Raw genomic sequence first — 19,443 nt, forward strand, 5'->3', positions numbered from 1 at the left:
AGTGGTAGGTTGTCACAGGCTTAACTAACGGGTCAAATGGTATAAAAAAAACTTTTTTTTTAATTTCTAAGTAACTAATTTTTTTTATGAATAATAATTTCTAAGTTTTTTAGGATAAATACACCAATACCTGCACACCACAGGATTGGAACTACAAAGCATTTGATTGTGAAACATACCACTTAATTACCAAGATATCACAATTGGGACATTTATATTTAAACTTTGAAAACAAAAAATATACACTACCACTAGACGTCACCCATTGATCTGTCCCATGACCAACAAGAAAGAGTTAAATCATGCATCCAAGAGTAAATTGAATAGTGTTGGGGTTTCTCTACAATGTATTTCTACCTTCCATCCATCTAAGAGGTAAAAAGTTTAAATCCCGTAAAAAGTATTTAAAAGTAGGTTAGTTACCGCTAAAAAAATAAAATGCGTTTCAATAATTCGATGTATCAAATTTTCAAATAATAGAATTACTCAATAAAACAAAAGTATTTAAAATTAAATTAAATTAAATTAAATATACATATGTATAAAGTAATAGCATACGCTTCACGTGTTATTTCAACTCCAATGAAAAATCCCCACCTCTTCTTCATCGTCACTATCCTGCGACCTTAAACGGCGTCGTTTCATCAATATTCCATTACACACACTTAACCTGTGTTTGCGTGTGTAACAAATCAACACAGTAGTTTGTTATAACCGTTTCAATTTCCCTCCATCTCTCTCTCTCTCTCTCACACACACACAGAGCTAATCCTTTCACGAGAATCACATGATTTGATCGGAAACCTAAAAACCGGTTCTAGATTCATCGGAATGAGCTACGGAGCTTGTTCCGGTTGAATAATCATACACCTCGAGCTTGTTTTCACGCTTCAAGGATTGAAGATGCTAGATCTTAACGTCGACGCAGATAATAACTGTAATCGCAGTGGTTTCAAGACTAATAATAACAACAATGCTCTAGAAGATCGTCAATCGGAGATTCATTCCGGTGCGTCAGTTTCCTCCGGCGTGTTCTACTCCGGCGAGGATGATATTCCTCTACTCGCCGGTGACGGTGACGGTGATGTCGACGTTGATGACGATGACTCTGTATCATACAACACTACTGATATTTTAGGTCAAAAAGGAAAATCGGATGAAAATTCACATCAATCATCCGTCGATTTGATTACGAGGCAGTTTTTTCCGGTGGCTGGTGATTTAGAGTTAGGTTCTGGATTGATGACGTCACGTTCGTCGGCGATATCTGTTTTTGGATCGGACTGGTTGAATCTCAAGGTTCCGGAGTATGCGCAGATGCCGAAGAACACGCTCACGCAACTGGTGCCGCCGCAGAAGGCAAGGAAAAGCCGCCGTGGACCGCCGTCTAAGAGCTCGCCTTACCGTGGAGTGACGTTTTATCGTCGGACCGGACGTTGGGAATCGCATATATGGTGTGTTGTCTGTTCGTTCTCTTATCGTGTTTGAAACGTATTGCAGTTTTTGTATATTGTTGAATGTTGATCTAGTTTCTAATTTAGGAAGTTTTTTTGAGTTTTTTTTTATCCTAAACTGGCTTTGGTTGAAAAAATATTTACCGAAATAGTATTCATCGAAAACCATTTATTAATACTCCAGTGGTCCGTCAGTGATCCAAATTTGCCGTTCAAAAAAAAAATGGTGTTTATTGTTTATTTGCTTTTCTTTTTAAACAACATATGGTGCTTATTGTTTATTTTTATTTGCTTTTCTTTTTAAACAACATATTAAATTTTTATAATATTTTTTTTTAAATAAATCAAGTATTTATTTTTTATTCATTAATGATAATATTTTTTTCAACCAATCCAATATTTTTTTTAGTTTTTTGATTTCTTTAATTTCTCCGATTAACTCTTTATATTCTTTTTAGCAATAACTCTTTAAAAAAAACATATTAGCTTTCTTTTTTCCCTATACAATTAAATCATTATCTATTTCTTCATTCTTATATTACACTTATGTTTATAGTAAGTTGAACCACTAACTCTTTTTATTTATTTATTTTTTTACGAAATAAGAATTGATCTTTTATTTATCTTCATCTTTAATAGTATTTTAATATTAATTCACATCTTTAACAGTATTTTAAGATTAATCCAAGTTATTATTAGTTATTACTAATAATATTAAAATAAAACTAACTAGATACCGGGCACTATAGTGCCCCAAGAATTTTTTAATAATGTTCAAATTTTGCCACATATGTTTGTTATTGATAATACCACAATCAACAATAAATATGTGTATTTGTTTGTTGGGTTACGCACCAACTGATGAAACAACCAGAATCGAATCATTTGGCTTTGTATTTTTGAGTTCATCTTTATTCCTTAATTTCTATGCCAAAAGTTGGTAAAAAATATTTTAAGATGCAACATGTAAACAAAATTTTAGTTGTGAATTGTAATAATCTCAAATGGCATCTTTGTTTGTATCAACATTCCGAATTAATTTTTTAACACTTTCGTTTTTATTATATATGTGTTTACGAACGTAAACGAGTTATAAAAATATATTGGAGAAATCAAAATAAAAAATATTGGATTGATTGAAAAAATATAAATCATTAAAGAATAAAAATAGATACTTGATTAATAAATACAAAATTAACAAAGAACACTAATTTGGTAAACAGTTTTCAAGAAATATCATTTTGGTAAATATTTATTCCACCAACACTAGTTTGGAAAAAAACTCGTTTTTTTTATTATGTTAGAGACTTAGAGCATTTTATTGGTTAATAACTTATTGGATCTGCAACAGCTTAATTTAATCATGTGCATCATTAATTGTACGGTACAATACGTCACTGCACGTCTCACTTAATGGTTAGAAGTTAAGAAGTCTGTGTTTAAAGCCTCTATGAATTTGAGTTCTTATTGAAATCAGAATATGAATTAGTAGGTTGTGTAGGTAGGGGTGTTCACGGTTAAAATCATCCAAACCGGTCAATTTACATATCATAGTAATAGTACCAGTAATCGACTCATGAGTTATTGTTTTATATTCTATATTTCTCATGTGTGTGAACTGTGAAAACGTACATCATAAAATTGGTTGGAAAACTGAACTATGCGAGTGTCATTTCTAGTTTCTATTACAGTTTCAAACCTCAATTACAAAGCTCAAACCGTGAAACTCTGGTTTCGGTTTTCGATGATCAAAAACTGTTACCAACGGTTGGCTCACAATTTGACCAATGCTGCTTCTTGTTTTGTTTGATGAAATATGAATCTAATATCTTCATATTTAATCTTGTTCAGGGATTGTGGAAAACAACTGTATTTAGGTAAGCATGCTTGATATCTCAATATTATTCAACTCACAAATAATTAGTTTCACTTTGATATATTAGCTTATTTTTGTATGGTTACAGGTGGTTTTGACACATCCTATGCTGCAGCAAGGTGAGTGTTTCCAGTGAAAAATCTAGTTTGGATACACATTTTTTTAATCTCGGTTTTGACTAGTTTGCAAATTAAATTTCAGAGCATATGATCAAGCTGCAATCAAGTTTCGAGGAACCGATGCGGATATCAACTTTGATTTAAGTGACTATGAGGAAGATCTGGCCCAGGTGGGGTCAATTTAGATAGTTTTGATGGGTAGTATTTGTAAGTTCCATGATCATTGTAAGTTTTAACTTTTGAATACTGATGTAACAGATGAAGAATCTGTCGAAAGAAGAATTCATTCATATGCTGCGTCGACAGAGTAACGGATTCTCACGTGGAACTTCAAAATACCGAGGAATAACCCTTCACAAATGCGGTAGATGGGAGGCTCGCATGGGTCAGTTACTTGGGAAAAAGTAAGCAAAAATTACTTGCTACTTTTGATGAAACAATATAGCTTTCGATAACATTAGAAAGTTGGGTTGCAGGTATGTTTACCTTGGATTATCCGACAATGAAGTAGAAGCTGCAAGGTTATTGGAAGTTTTGTGATTACACAATAGTCATCTCAAGTTTGTAGAGTTTATTTTCCTACATAACCCGCAATTTTTTCTCTGTATTCAGGGCTTATGATAAAGCTGCTGTTAAATGTAATGGAAGAGAAGCTATCATTAACTTTGAGCCGAGTACTTACGGTTATGGTGTAGATACGAATTGCGGAGGAAAGAATGAAGGTACTAATGTTTGCTTACAAGTAGTGCTGCAAACGAACGGAACGAACACGAACAAAACCTGAACAAAACCTTGTTCGTGTTCGTTTGTTAAGAAATATATGTGTTCACGAACTGTTCATGAACACTTACCGAACAAGATCTTATGTTCGTGTTCGTTTGTTAAGGAAATGAATGTGTTTATGTTCGTTTGTTAATTTTAGTCAATGAACGAAAACGAACGTTCACGAACACAAATGGAAATAAACGAATACAAATCAACGTTCGTGAACAAAATATATGATACACAGACACGTAATAAATCTTTTTATTTGTCAGAATTTTGGAGTATTTAATTAAAATATAAAAACTAAAAAACTAATGAACTGTCGAACATAAGCGAACATGTCACAGAACGTTCGCGAACACAAATGAACGAACGCGGCCTCTGTTCATGTTCATTCATTTAACTAAACAAAGGAAATTTCTTGTTTGTGTGTTTAACAAACGAACGAACACAAACGAACTTTCCGCCGAACGATTCACGAACTGTTCGTTGAACGTTTGGTTCGTTTGCAGCCCCACTTACAAATTCCGTGTCTTCTTTCCTATTGAACCAAAGCATCTATTGGTGCAGCAGGTAGTTTCAATCTTGATCTGAATCTGGATATCGGTTTTACCTCTCGTGAATCGCCTTATGGTAAACGACCAAAGGTGTGTGCAAACCCCATCTTTGTACAACATTCCCACCATGATTATGTGGAAACAGTTCATTGAGCTTTACATGATTTGTTTGTGATGATTATGAACTAATAGTGAATTTGTGATCATATATAACGTAGGAAACGACAGGAATTGGGGTCTCGAACACATCGTGGCAAATGCAAACGGCGATTGGTCATAATGTGGCTGTCGCCTCTAACGCAGCATCATCAGGATTCTACTCTTCTGTAATCAAGTTCAGCGACCCAATTTTGTTCAACATAAACATGCATAACAAGGCTTCTTCCCAATACTAAATCGGTCAAACTAATCAGTCAAATATATGTTCAGTGGGGGTAACATAGACCTATAATTTTCATCTCTTTGATATGCTTATATAGATGACTGCACAAACTATAATATCACCGAATTCATTATGTTTCACTGTTATAATAACTTGTTTGACATAATATGGAAACTCAAAGCCAAAACCGAAAGCATGTCGAATGACAAGCACCCAATAATTTTTTTTCTTTTGAAAACACAACCAGAGATAATTTACATTCCAAATACCCGAGTGTATACATCGCCAGAACTCGGCATCTGAAACTTATAATCACCATACCCCGGCAGTAATTTCTCCAACCCGAATCTCCCATTCCCATGAATTCGTGCCTGCAAGCCTCCGACTTCATTTCTAGTGTTAACTTGTTGAGCCCCATCCAAGTGCAATTGCCGATACCCGTTTGTTATATGACCATTTGAAAACTTGGGATGCGAGTACTGTTGCTGTGTGTAGCTTTGGTCCACTAGTCTGGAAGTGAGATCTTTATAATAATCATCTCGTGAAGGAAACCGGGGTGAAATGTGTTGTTGCATGAAGGATGTTCGAGGGTCGTGATCATGGTGTGTGGCCGAAGCAGATTGTTGTTGCTGTTGCATCAAGAGCCAGAGCTTTGTCTCTTCATTAAATGAGCTTGATCTGGTGTCATAAGATGATGAATTGCCTCTTCCGACAGCCATTATGGCAGGATCGATTAGATCATCACTACTGTTGCTTAAACTCCCTATCGATGGCATACGATAATGATTGTTCGGTAAAGAATTCTTCACATAAGTTCCTGATAGTAGAGCAAAGAGAAATATGAATCCAAAATATTTTTTAAACATAAAGAAAATAATCATCCCATTCTTGGTGCATTTCTATGAAAATTACCAACAATATTACAACTTCTAAATTAACTCATCCGGGCCCACCAAAATCCATTATTTTGTCAAAATTGTTGAATATGATTTGACGTTTGCAAAGCCGAAACACTTTCATGGCACCGGTAGAACATAATATAAAGAATTACAAATCTATGCATATAGAGAGTGCTACATACCGGAACTCGCAGAAACAACCGGCTCACTTCTCACACCCGAGGAAAACCCGGGAGGGGGTTTGGAGAACCCCGGTGGTATCACGCTCTGAACCCGAGGTGCTTTCATTACAAAACAATCGTAATTTAGAAAGAATTATGAGTTAATTACTGTTTTCGTCCCTGTGGTTTGTCAAAAATCACTATTTCAGTCCATTAGTTTAAAAATTGTGATTTCAGTCCCTGTGGTTTCACTTTCGTAACCATTTCAGTCCCTGTGGTTTCACTTTCGTAACCATTTCAATCCATTTATTCTGTTAGTATAGGGACTGAAATGGTTACGAGGTGGACTGAAATGGTTACGAAAGTGAAACCACAGGGACTGAAATCGCAATTTTTAAACTAATGGACTGAAATAGTGATTTTTGACAAACCACAGGGACGAAAACAGTAATTAACTCAAGAATTATTAATAGGACCCTAGACATAGATAATGCTCAAGACAAGTATATGGATCCAATAGGCATACCTTGATAGTGGGGCTTATAGGCACGGTCCTGGTTCTCAACGGAATCTTCATTTGCAAAAGAAAATCTTGAGTGATCACTATTTTGAAAACTCCACGAAGAACCATGTCGTCCATCTTTCCCTTCAAACAATCCAGTTACAGTTCGAGGCAAAACCGAATCTTCACACCCATCAAAATCCAAGGATAGTATATTCGATATTATACTGTTTTCCACAGCAGCCGAATTTTCGTCATCATCCGCAAGACTACTATCGTCAAGCCGTCTCAAGTGCTCTACTATTTCTTCACTAAAAAAAGATTTAGACCCTCCATATATCCTATCGTATCCATTGCTTAATAAAGAATTTGCATTGTTATTTACACCATAACCGTTTCGACTACTTGACTCCGTATGCCACCAAGCATCGTCACTATAGGTCTTAACAACCCCAACGGGATTCAAACATGATTGCTCTTTTGTAATGTTAGTGTCCTTAAGGGTTAGATCATCTAGTTCTACTGACGGTAATCTAGAAGCTTCCCGAAAAGGCTCGCTATACAACTTGCTCGTTGATGATTTTGGTGACACTAAATGTGAACCTTCAGCGTTATCATGATTACTCCTATTGACGCATACAGAGGACATATCGGAACATATGTTTAGCATCGGCCCTTCGGATACTGAAGAACTGGTATCTTTATCTGAACCTGAATTATACGACCGTCCAACAATATCTACAAAACTTGTCGTATGTTTTGACAGTTTTATTGCTCCGTCTTTGTCCTTAGAACAAAACAAATGATCGCCAGAAGCTACTGCAGCATACGCTACATCCTGAACCATGGCAAAGAGGTACATACTTACGAACTAATGATACAATCTAGAGACGCCATTTTGACCCGTTTACTTATTAATGAGCAAATTTTGGGTTGTATGTTAATCTCCAGTGGGTCAAACAAACAAACTTAAGCAAAACTAGCTTACAAGAAAACAGGTCGAAAGTCAACCAAACTGTATTTTTAATGCATGAAGCCTCTTTTTTCAAAAAAAAAAAAAAAAAAAAATGGGAAAGGTTAACGTACAATAGCCCCTTAACGTGCGACGGTACCTTGGTTTTAAATTGCGTGATGCGCTCCGAGGCGTTTGGTTCAAAAAACTGATGTGCAATGCGTGATGTGCGATGCGCTCTTTATAAAAAAATATTTACGCGTAACAACTTATTATAACAGACAATGTTGCGTGCATCAGAGCGCATTATGCGAAATTGTCGCAATATCATCGCATCATGTAAACGCAACACATCAGGTATTGCGATGCGCTCTCACTAGCGCAACAGGCGCATCACGCATTATGCGCGCATTTTAAAACCAAGGACGGTACGCGACTTCATTTCTAAAATATGCACGTTATAATACATAATTACGCACGTTATAATACATAATTACGCATGTTATTTGCATAATTATGTACCCTAATTACGCACCTTATATGCATAATTACGCACGTTATATTGGTGGTCACGTACCGCACACGTTAAGAGCCTTTTGTGTTTAAACCTTTCACAAAATATATAATATTAAAAAAACATATCTTTTGTAATCATACTTGACACAAATTATTTATACAGAAGTTAACTTTTTGGAAAAAAATAAAAGTATTTCGACGTTGGAGAAAACCAAACCATTTAGACACAAAGCAAAATCCGATCCAACAAATAACGTATTTGGACGTCTTTGCATACGACAGAAGAAACTTGATTGATAAATCAAAAGAAAAAAACAAGTGAGTTTTTGCCGGTCCGAAAGAATTTAACAGATAATATCTTACTTCTTGGCACCGGCTAAAAACAGGTTCCTGAGCCGAAGCACTGCGGCTATTTGAGTGTTCATCTACCGGGGATGGCAATGTACTTCCGGATCGTTTATGCAAATACTCAGTGGCACCAACAATTTCTTGAACTCTATTCCTGAAAGAAAAATTGTTAAGAAGCTTTTTTATGAGATAAACGCAAACACTGAGTCACAAAAAGACAAAAGTGGAATTCGAGCTTTCGCGTGTAATATAATTGTTGGAAACCCGATTTCACTTCAGCGGAAGCATTGTGTTGTTTTGGATTAACAGACATATTGTTTTGATAACGTGCAGATGATTAACAAGAACAAGAGGTATGATGGACAATTTCGGTTAATAATGAAACTGTCTTGATACCGGATCTTACTGCCGGAAATTACATAATATATATGTGAGATTTGGCGGTTGTTTATGGCGGGAATAACTGCCATAAACCGTTTGAACATCCAACCCGCTTATCTCTATGTTCATAAGTCATAATACATATCGAAATGATAAGTTGCATAATAAATATTAACATAATTAAGTTTATATCTCTAACACAACCCCCTAAACTTAATTATACTTGGAGGCATATGCTTGAACACTCCGATTCGCTTCATCCACGGCTTTCCTTGCTTCGTTGAAATTAAAACGGCGACGCTTCTTATGCAGATTCCATGAACCTTCCCAGCTATTTCCGGCATAGAGAGCATAGTGCTCCGAAGCAGCATCCTCCGGTGTTGGATCTGCACTCTTACTTCTTCCTTTATCATTGCCTGCCTTTGAGGTTTCACCTTCTTCCATCATCTCTTTAATCTGCACCTTTTCTTCAGTAGATTTAAACTTATAATAGTAAATCAAGACATCCAAATACATGGCATATATGACTCTAATAAAGTCACCATCTTGATATTCAAAGCCTAAATCTTTTGCTATTGCCGGCCATAAGTTATCAACAGTCACACTTCGGTAGCCTCCATCCCTCTCAACCATCACATACAACCCGAGCAAGTTTATCTTTCTCCCATCAGTTAACAGAGGAGGAATTGATCTTGATGTTATGCCCATCTTTTCTTTTAAGAACCAACCCACCATTTCTTCAAACTTCAATTCGAGATCATATTTATATTTGAATATGAATTCCCGATCATCAATCATGTCGAGCAGTGCTTTCAATCAGTAAATTCATGAAATTCGAGTGCTCTAATGATCATACGAGTCCAGTCATTCTCGTTTTCATTTGAAACATTTAGTGTTTCAAAATATGAATTCAAGTAGTGTTCTTTGAATTCATCATCTACAGAACATAGAGATTGTAACTTTCGTTTTTCATACAATCCTAATTCTTCTTCCTTTGACAACCCACTAACATCACTTACAGTATTTGCAACCGGGGATGAGAACATGGGGTAAATCTTGCACATATCACCGGATTTCTTGACGGTAAACCCTTGAAGGGTTAATTGATCAAGACTTAGAACATTACGTTCAAGATCCGGTGAATAGAATACGCTATGTATTCTCATCGTATCGTTCCCAGTTTTTATTTCTACATTTCCTACCCCTCTAATGAACATGAAATTATTCATTCCAGTTCTTGTTTCTACACCCATCACATGTTTCACTCTCTTGAAGACATTCAGATTACCACTAAAATGATGATCAAACGTCGGATTTACGTACCAGATGTCGGACCATAATCCGCCTTCAGTGCCTGTAACGATCATCTCATTCTGACAGTGTACATCTCCTTCTTGCCTTTTCGTTCCAGAATTTATCGCCTGCTTCAACAATTGTGTCACTTCATCGTTTTCTTTGACTTTGCAATTGTAAATTTGATGGCCTGGAGAATGACAATAGTAGCAGAGTTTTATGCGAGGGATTCGTCGGTCTTTTTCATTCTGTTCATCAGTGCAGTGTTGGCACGGTAAAGTGGTTGAATTGGGTTTGATTTCTGCACGTTTATCAGACATGACTCTGATACCACTATGTTGGAAACCCGATTTCACTTCAGCGGAAGCATTGTGTTGTTTTGGATTAACAGACATATTGTTTTGATAACGTGCAGATGATTAACAAGAACAAGAGGTATGATGGACAATTTCGGTTAATAATGAAACTGTCTTGATACCGGATCTTACTGCCGGAAATTACATATATATATGTGAGATTTGGCGGTTGTTTATGGCGGGAATAACTGCCATAAACCGTTTGAACATCCAACCCGCTTATCTCTATGTTCATAAGCAGTGTTGTGGTAATCGCTAGTCGCTAGTCGGGCGGCGGGGTGGGGACTAGCGATTAATCGGGATTAATCGGGGATTAATCGGAATTTATAGGCATTAATCGGGATTAATTTGATTAATCGGCGACTAATCGGGGATTAATCGGTGATTAATCGGCACCTAGTCGGGATTTTTACAACCATGTTCATAAGTCATAATACATATCGAAATGATAAGTTGCATAATAAATATTAACATAATTAAGTTTATATCTCTAACAATAATACCTAGTATGAACTGCGGCTATCTCATCTTTGCCAAAACTATCTTCTTCGGCACCAATACTATGCAAATATAAACACGCAACATTGTTGCAGGGCTAACCAAAAATAAAATATTAGCTTTCCCAAAAAATGAAGTGTAATATGCCATTTTTGTCCCTGAGGTTTGGCCAGTTTTGTGACTTTTGTTCAAAGGTTTGTTTTTCCGCATCTGGATCCAAAAGGTTTGAAATCTTGCCATTTTCATCCGGCTCGTTAACTCCATCCATTTTTCTCCGTTAAGTCAAGAGTATTTCGGTCTTTTTCGATAACTTAAAGAGCAATTCGGTCTTTTTCACTAGAGTAAACTGTGAAAATAGTCCCTGAGGTTTGGTCACTTTTGCCATTTTAGTCCAAAACTCAAACCTTTTGAATCTGGGTCCCTGTGGTTTCACTTTTGTTGCCATTTTCATCCAAAATTAAAATCTGGTCGGATTTTTCAGTTAATATCCAGTTTTTTTTTTGTCTTTTTTCTCTCTTTTAATGAAGGGCAAAATGGTCTTTCAACGTTTTATTATAACAAATTAAAAAAATCTGACCATTTTGCCCTTACTTAAAAGCGAGGAAAAAGACAAAAAAAGTTGGATGTTAACTGAAAAATCTGACCAGAATTTGATTTTGAATGAAAATGGCAACAAAATTGAAACCACATGGACCCAGATTTAAAAGGTTTTGAGTTTTGGACAAAAGTGGCAAAAGTGAACAAACCTCAGGGACCATTTTGGCAGTTTACTCTTTTCACTATCTTTTTACATAAATTGAAAAAGACCGAATTACCCTTTAAGTTAACGAAAAAGACGGAAATACCCTTGACTTAACAGAGAAAATGGATGGAGTTAACGAGCTGGATGAAAATGGCAAGATTTCAAACCTTTTGATCCTAGATGCAGAAAAACAAACCTTTGGACGAAAGTCGCAAAACTGGCCAAACCTCGGGGACGAAAATGGCATTTTACTCAAAAATAAATCTTGATGATTTCTTAGTTGAGCGTCTCATATATATACCGTATTCCTTAACCATGCATGACAATACTTTGCTGTCCCAAATGATGCTCTGCAAAAGTTTAAATGTCAACCGAATGATTGATAATCAAATACATATAATACAAGCTAACGGCCGATAGAAGGTTATGTACTTGCCTTAAAAACCTACCATCCAGTACATAGCCATGCACAGATTGAATACACCTCACCGCTTCTTCCTCCTTTGAGTACGTAATATATCTGGGCGCATATAACGGGAAAAAAATAGTCACACGCGAAGCCATACATAAAATAGCATGGTTGTAAAAGTCCCACCTAGGCTCCGATTAGTCGCCGATTAATCACTAATCGGAGGTTCACCGAGTAATGGCCGATTAATCGCTAGGCGTTCAACGGTGGTCCTATTGTTAGGGGTATCGGATCAGAGTAGGCTCGAGCGGAAGCGGAACAAACACACACACACACTAGCAGAAAATAAAGAACACGAGAATTTACGTGGTTCGGTCAAGGTGACCTACGTCCACGGGTTGCAACTAGGGTTTTACTCTTATTAGATGCTCACAACTGTTTTCAGAATGACACAGACTACAATTACATCATAGGTATTTATAGAACAAGATTAGGGTTTCCTACTTGGTCAACAAGTTAACTAAGTGGGCCTAATAACTAGGGCCGACTAACCCTAACTAGGGCCGGCTAACCCTAATTAGGGCCGGCTACCTTAAAGCCTATGAACCCAACACCTATTCCGGCCAAATTCTGACCAGATTCCGGCCAAATTTCAACCAAACCTTATAAATTCTCTCTAAATACTTAAAAAATGGGTCAACGAGGGGTTAAAACATTTCTACTTAAAAAAAATTTATATATAAAAATGTGTGTATGTATAAAACTAAAAATTACATATAAAAATCCCGATGCGATTATTCCCGATTAATCGCTAGTCGGTACCTCACCGACCGACTAGCGCCTACCGATTCTTACAACACTGTAAAATAGCATACAAGATAGAGCGCGCATTTAACATATACTTAAATAGAGCAACTTTAAAAGATGTAAAACATACACACTACAAGTATCATTGACAAACTGTTGAACGGTCCCACCCGCTGTCCGAGAAAGAGAAACCTTGGTAACTTTCCCGTACCGCCCAAAATAATCTTTTCGCTGCAATAACTGCACAAGAGAAAACCAACGTCACATAAATATACGTACGCCAGATAAACATAACCGAAATGATTATGAGCTCATACGTCTTCATCGGCTAGACTAATAGGCAGCCCGATGATATACGCCATTCTTCGCTGAATAACGCGTACATTGCTAAGGTCTTTCTTTACTTCGTTCGGTCTTTGCTTGGCCTTCGGTTGCTTTTGTTTTCGACTAGAATTATTGGCAGCCACCCTATACAGAGGACGAGTTTTATGAATTTTATGGTAAAATGAAGCAAATAAAGTTAACGGGATTGCAAAGTATTTCAAGTTTTAACCTCTGAATATTTGATTTTAACCCGACGATTCTACTCTTGTCGTAAGGTGTTCGGCATGCAGGACATAGTCCCTCTGTTGCACCCTTCTCTGCCATGTCCATTATGTGATGCCAACACCAAACACACACCTGCAATGATATGTAATTTGAATTGATGTACGATCGATAAAAAGCGAAACGAATTGGCTCTTATACTAGTGATGTCTTTATTGTCAAGAAAACCTGAATTCCGTTATGTAGCGCCTCACGTACATGAAATTCGCCCCTTGGCCATAGTTGTCGATGGCGAATAGCGACAAATAGCGACAAGGCACCTATAGGCTACGTAGCGAATAGCGACAAATAGCGACGGCTATTTTATAAATAGCGATTACACTAGAAAAAGAATTTTGAAAATTTTTATATGTATATTACATCAAAACACCCTTGTATATATGATATTTTACATGTATATTTAACAAAAACCTATAAATCCAGCTATTTTATAGCTATATCTAATTGATATTAACATCAAAAAAAAAAAAAAAAAAACCTAACTGTCGCTAAGCTCGCTATTCATCGCCATAACCTATATAGCGACACATAGTCGCATCGCCATATAGCGCGCAATAGCGACCGCTATAGCCGCTATTGACAACTATGCCCTTGGCTTTTGGGCACTTATTTAAAACCAAGAATTGCACAAGGCAAATACTTTGACTTGTACATAACACCGTTAATACATTTGTCCCGGAACATATATATAAAAACATAAACACCGTTGAGAATTTTGAAAATTTTTATCTGTAATCGTAATACGTACCACTATAAACCTAATTTCCCTCCATCCAAAATTGAACATTATTAACTTGGTTTAAAAAAGCGCGTGGTGACCCAATGTGTTTTGATCCCAAAAGACGACGAGTGATGCACAATGCACGAAGCGCCCACATCACGTATGCGAAGCGTTCCTTACTGAAAAATACTAACTTTTTTTTATTATATATAGAGCACATTAACTTGTTAACTTGTAAACACTAAAATATAAGATGTTCCCATCATCTCTAGTCATATTAGTTCAATCGACGGTCTAATTGTTCAAATACTCAAACCCATCTCCGGTCCACTATGTTCAAATACTGATCATTTACAGTTACACAATGTACCACATCAAACCACATCATGTGATGCACGCATTATGGGCTTCTGATGCACACATCTTAGGCCGGGTGTGGTGGGCGCCAACCCCACTCCACCTCAGCAACTCAAAGCGTTAAACACCATTAAATGGGGCGCCATCACCATTCTTGTTAGACCGTGGGGTATGGTGGGGCGGGGGTTTGGGGCATGGGTTGACACGTGGACTTCGAGGGGCACCGCTGGTCAGTTGCATGTTGGGTCGGTATGGCGGGGGCGTGGCTAGCCCGCATGGGTTGGCTTGGCCAAACGGTTGTTTTTTAAACTTAAATCCTAGCCACCTATAGCCTAGCCAAACCAGGCAATGAGAGCCGGCCACGGAAGACCGCTAGGCCCGCCCAACGCCCGGGCTGAAACCCCCGCCCAAGGGGCCACGCTGAAACCCAAACCCACCCGGGGTGGTGACTTGGGCGTTTGTACCCAACCCACGCCCCATACCCCATAGTCTTATGCCCTTAACGAGCGCGAATGTCGAAGGTGATATGGGGTCCACCACTGTAACCAATCACCAACTTTCTTTATTATTATTTTTTCTTTTATTCAACTTTTTAGTTAACCACTACAACCTTGTAACCCATTGCCTATTGCCTACGTGGCACTGACGTGACAGTTGCTTTTACACTTTTTTGTTAATCCACTATGCACAATCTTAAAACCCAGATTACTAAACCAACAAAAATATCAACTTTAAAAAAAAATTGAGATAAAAAAATTAAAAACCAAACCTCATAACCACATTTGCAGGGCTTCAACTGTTGATCAGTCCAATCCATCTCTTCAGCACACAAAGGACACCTCTTCTCTTCTTCATTACTCATCATTCCTCTAAAAATCACACCAATGCCAACACATGAACAACACACACACACACACATTCTAACAAAAAAACCCTAAAATTTCCAAAATATAAATGCAACAAAACCCAATAGTCACAACTCACAGATCAATGAAACCCACAAAACCAACAGTATGATGAATCCAACTCAGCATTCACACATAACATTAGTGACACACACACACACTGTAAATGTTGTTAAATAAATGTAGGAAATTGAAATGCAAAAAAGATTGGTGGTGCAGAAGAAATTTAGAAACTTTGAAGGGATGAACTCACTTACAGTATTTGATTGATTGAGGAAACGCGAAGAAGCAAAGTGAATAGTACGGCACAAAGAAAGAATTGAAAACCACAGGATTGAGACGAGGATGGGTCTTTTTGTTTTTATTTATGTTTATTATTTTTATACTTTATCGTATTTATATATACTCTAATTTGCAACTACTTTGTTCAGTTGCTAATTGTACCTCTTGCTTCTAAGGTATTCTATGCTAATGTGGGATTGTATTTTCCGCTTTATGAGTTGTAAATTTTTCCTCTGATGCGGTGTGGCCTCTTCAAAATACGTGTCTTCTTCATATCCCCAATACAAGTTCACTTTCTTTCCCTCCCATGGCTTCACCACCGACAATTAACCTCATCTGGGTAGTCTTCTCCAGCGTACCCATCGGAGATCCTTGCTATTCTTAGAACATCACAGCTAACAGAACTTGAAGACGATTGTTGCAGAATAGGTCAAAATTAGGGTTTGTATTTTTTCAAAACAAACAGAGATTATGAGCACCTCCGTACAATTTCCAGAATAAAAAATCGTGACCACCATCTTCAACCAAACAGAGCACACGATGGCGACGACCAACGGTAATTTTTTTATTTGTATTATAGATCACTGATGACATGATTATTGTACATTATCTTTGTGGTAGGTAGATTTAGGGGTTTTGCTAATTTATTTGAAGTATTGTTGAGTTTTGCATTATAAATGAGTCATTTATGTGGATTTCTTTGTTTTGATGGCGATTTCGAGATTTATTGATGCTGATTAAGCTTTTTTGGGTGAAGAGAAAAGGTTTACTTTTTAGTCAAAATAAGTGCATTTGTATTAGAAGTTTGATATGAATCACAGCAACAAAATGTTATGAAAAGTCTTGGAGTATAGGCTCATAATCAAAAAGATTGATGTCTTCAGTTTTGTTCGTCCTCAGTTTTGTTTTAAGGGCTGATTAGGCAAATTTGAGTACAAGAAGGAGTTTGACTTCAATGAAAGAAGAATTTCTTAAGAAGTTGAGGTTGTTGAAAGAATTTTATTTTGTTGATTAATGGCATCCATTTGATTACCCCCATCTCTCTCTCTCTCTCTTTCCGTTCATCATACACACTACCACTTGCCTTTTCCCCCAAACTTCATCTCTACACACCACCGGGACATCAACTGGCCAGCAAATCGTCGCTCCTACCAGGCCACCACCAGACCCCCGGGGGGCTGAATCATACTCGACAATCAACAAATAGTCTAAGCGGTCGTGGTATTGTTGTACAATCAGCATGTTAGGGTTTTTTTTCTTCTCGGGTTGACACGTTTCTTGGTAAGTTTTTAATCGTTCATGTTTTGATTCTTGCATAATTAGCGATGAGATATTTAGTACATGTTCTGCTACTTTTATGTTGACGGGATTACGTGCCAACTGTTCTCGATAAGGTTAGTACAAATATGGTGGTCGGCGGGAGCATGGTTAATCTAAGATTGTGGGATACATCAAGTTAGTTGCTGGTAAATAATTAGTACTTATTGCAGGTCGAGGACTTTTAAACAAAAATCACTTAAGAGTCCTCATGATATTGTACTTACATGTATAATCATTTTTTATTGTTCCGCAAGAAACAAAACACCCCGTTGGTTAACTCATTTTGATTGTTGGATTTAGTGGTTTGATTAGGGCTTTGAATGTTGTTTTGTTTAGGTGATTATAAGCCGATAATGTTTCCAGGTTTAGTTCTGAGCCGATTATCATTTTGCCAGGTGAATTTGAATTGACTGGTTGAATGTTTTTCTTTCTTCTAATATTCATCGTGTGCTTTAGGCATACGAAGTCTTGGTTTTTCTACAAGAAACCTTTAGTAAATATTCATTCTCTTAGTTACCTACTTTTCCTACATTGGAGTTCAGTTTTGACCAAATTATTCAAAGTAGGTGACCTCTTAATTGCATTTTGTTTGAGGTCAATAGTCACCATGTTCATTAATCACATGATATAATACCTAAAGAGTGAACCATCACCTCTATCACTGTATGTATTCTCCTGTCGTTTTCTTTATTAAAAAGTCTTGCCATAGCTTTATCTGTCGATGCTTTTTTGACAAGAAAATACAAAAAATGATTTATTGTTTAAAAGATTATGAATTTGTAAAATGCAGTTTGTTTGCTCTATTTAAATGAAAAGAAAGGTTTTTTTTTTCATGGCAGTCACCAAATCTTTGTATATATTTTATTTGAATGAAAAGAAAGGGTTTAATGGGTCAGATAGCTTTTTTTATCACAATGGGAATTTGTCAAGTGAATTAAATGCCGTCAAAAGTGTACTTTAATGCTTGATCCATTATATGAAAACTAATGTTCTGTACCTGTGATGTATAATATAGGTGACACCCATATTTGTTGTTGCTAGCACGGTCTAATATTAAGGTAATGTGTTTTTGGTTATCCTTATAAGATCTTCTGTTTTCCTACACCTAAATTTGTAAAGTCCTTCAATTGTATGCTTCAAACTATATGGTATGCATCTATGGTTTAGAGTTTTATATATATGTCTAATTGTGTTGATCCTTGGCGCTTTTTACATGGTATTAGTCATTTGGTTGTTAAAAAAAATATTATGTTCTAATATGCAAAACGTGAAAGGTCAGTTTGGTTTATAGATTTCTTAATGGGTCAATTTTCTTTTTTTCTTTTTAAGCAAAAAGTTGAAAAATGTCGGATGAGTTAAATTTTTCATGACGGGTCAATTTGGGTTGTACCTAAAAACACACAAAACCATAGTAGGTGGTACCACCTTTAATGAAAAAAACGTTACTCTATTTTTATGAAAAAAACCTTACTCCGTTTTTTATGAAAAACCTTACATTATTTTACTATTGCTTATGAGTTATGAATGACTTAAAAACTGAGGTTGAGTCATTTCAAGAAGATGATTCTGTTGAAAGCCATAAACAAAAGGCTGTAGAAGCTTTAAGACGGATGGAAAATCGGAATTCGTTTAGTAATTTTTCATCGTGATGTATACTTGGTTATGCATGATATTATCTGAACACTGATAGTTGTTTTCCCAGAATTTGCACGCATGATGAATTGATACAACTATCATATTTACATCCTATGTTTTCAATACTTAGGACTACCATAACTACACAGTTGCACGCGTGCTGTTCTTGCGCATATGGGCGGAACATTATGGGGATCTATGAGGCACATTATACCAGCTTCCACATCAACACTTAGCACCCCCGCTGCAACGCGGGGGGTGCTTCCTTCTAGTTTTTGTAAAATATTAACTTTCAATTATTAGAATTTTCTACGGATAGATTTTGTTCGAGTCTATATCTCTATATATATTTTTAAAAGATAAACTTCATTCACCAAAGAAACCATAAGCAAGTTCTCAAATTAAGGACCGTAAGGAAAACCAGAAATTATATCAATACTAGGTTAGAACCCCGTGTAATACACGGGTTGAATAAATGTAATTTAATTTATATACCAAATAATAAAAAAAATATATCTTTAAAAGCCTCGTTTATTACACGGGTTGAATAAATGTAATTTTATATACCAAATAATAAAACAATATATATCTTTAAAATCT

At 36.4% G+C, this 19,443-nt stretch overlaps 2 protein-coding genes and 1 long non-coding RNA gene across 8 annotated transcripts; 2 read left to right on the plus strand and 1 right to left on the minus strand.

The window, feature by feature from the left end:
* Positions 1–574: 574 nt before the first annotated feature.
* Positions 575–5,286, plus strand: LOC110868808 (AP2-like ethylene-responsive transcription factor TOE3). 4 transcript variants are annotated; one of them, XM_035975342.1, is made up of 9 exons: positions 576–1,454; positions 3,306–3,331; positions 3,419–3,449; positions 3,532–3,619; positions 3,708–3,853; positions 3,926–3,970; positions 4,062–4,171; positions 4,770–4,861; positions 4,990–5,286. In XM_035975342.1, exons 1-9 carry the CDS (start codon positions 904–906, stop codon positions 5,164–5,166), a joined length of 1,266 nt encoding a protein of 421 aa, XP_035831235.1. In that variant the 5' UTR covers positions 576–903; the 3' UTR covers positions 5,167–5,286. The 4 variants fall into 4 exon arrangements, with proteins under 4 accessions (XP_035831236.1, XP_035831235.1, XP_021973757.1 ...); XM_022118065.2 differs by having other exon boundaries at positions 577–1,454; positions 4,785–4,861; XM_022118066.2 differs by having other exon boundaries at positions 577–1,454; positions 4,788–4,861.
* Positions 5,287–5,298: 12 nt separating this feature from the next.
* LOC110868807 lies at positions 5,299–15,966 on the minus strand. Of its 3 annotated transcripts, none has more exons than XM_022118062.2 (12): positions 15,864–15,966; positions 15,471–15,570; positions 13,571–13,698; positions 13,335–13,485; positions 13,148–13,257; positions 12,238–12,321; positions 12,103–12,151; positions 11,065–11,156; positions 8,547–8,685; positions 6,740–7,553; positions 6,235–6,333; positions 5,299–5,970 (listed from the first exon to the last, which is right to left on the minus strand). In XM_022118062.2, exons 2-12 carry the CDS (start codon positions 15,564–15,566, stop codon positions 5,408–5,410), a joined length of 2,325 nt encoding a protein of 774 aa, XP_021973754.1. In that variant the 5' UTR covers positions 15,567–15,570; positions 15,864–15,966; the 3' UTR covers positions 5,299–5,407. The 3 variants fall into 3 exon arrangements, 2 of the variants coding, with proteins under 2 accessions (XP_021973754.1, XP_021973755.1); XM_022118063.2 differs by having other exon boundaries at positions 15,860–15,960; XR_004862861.1 differs by having other exon boundaries at positions 5,305–5,970; positions 6,235–6,393.
* Positions 15,967–16,042: 76 nt separating this feature from the next.
* LOC110868810 lies at positions 16,043–19,225 on the plus strand. Its single transcript, XR_002552771.2, has 3 exons — positions 16,043–16,444; positions 18,224–18,266; positions 18,974–19,225. It is a non-coding gene; the product is annotated as an uncharacterized LOC110868810 (long non-coding RNA).
* The last annotated feature ends 218 nt before the right edge of the window (positions 19,226–19,443 follow it).

The sequence above is a fragment of the Helianthus annuus genome, chromosome 7, assembly GCF_002127325.2.
Source record: "Helianthus annuus cultivar XRQ/B chromosome 7, HanXRQr2.0-SUNRISE, whole genome shotgun sequence".
In the NCBI taxonomy this organism is placed as follows: domain Eukaryota; kingdom Viridiplantae; phylum Streptophyta; class Magnoliopsida; order Asterales; family Asteraceae; genus Helianthus; species Helianthus annuus.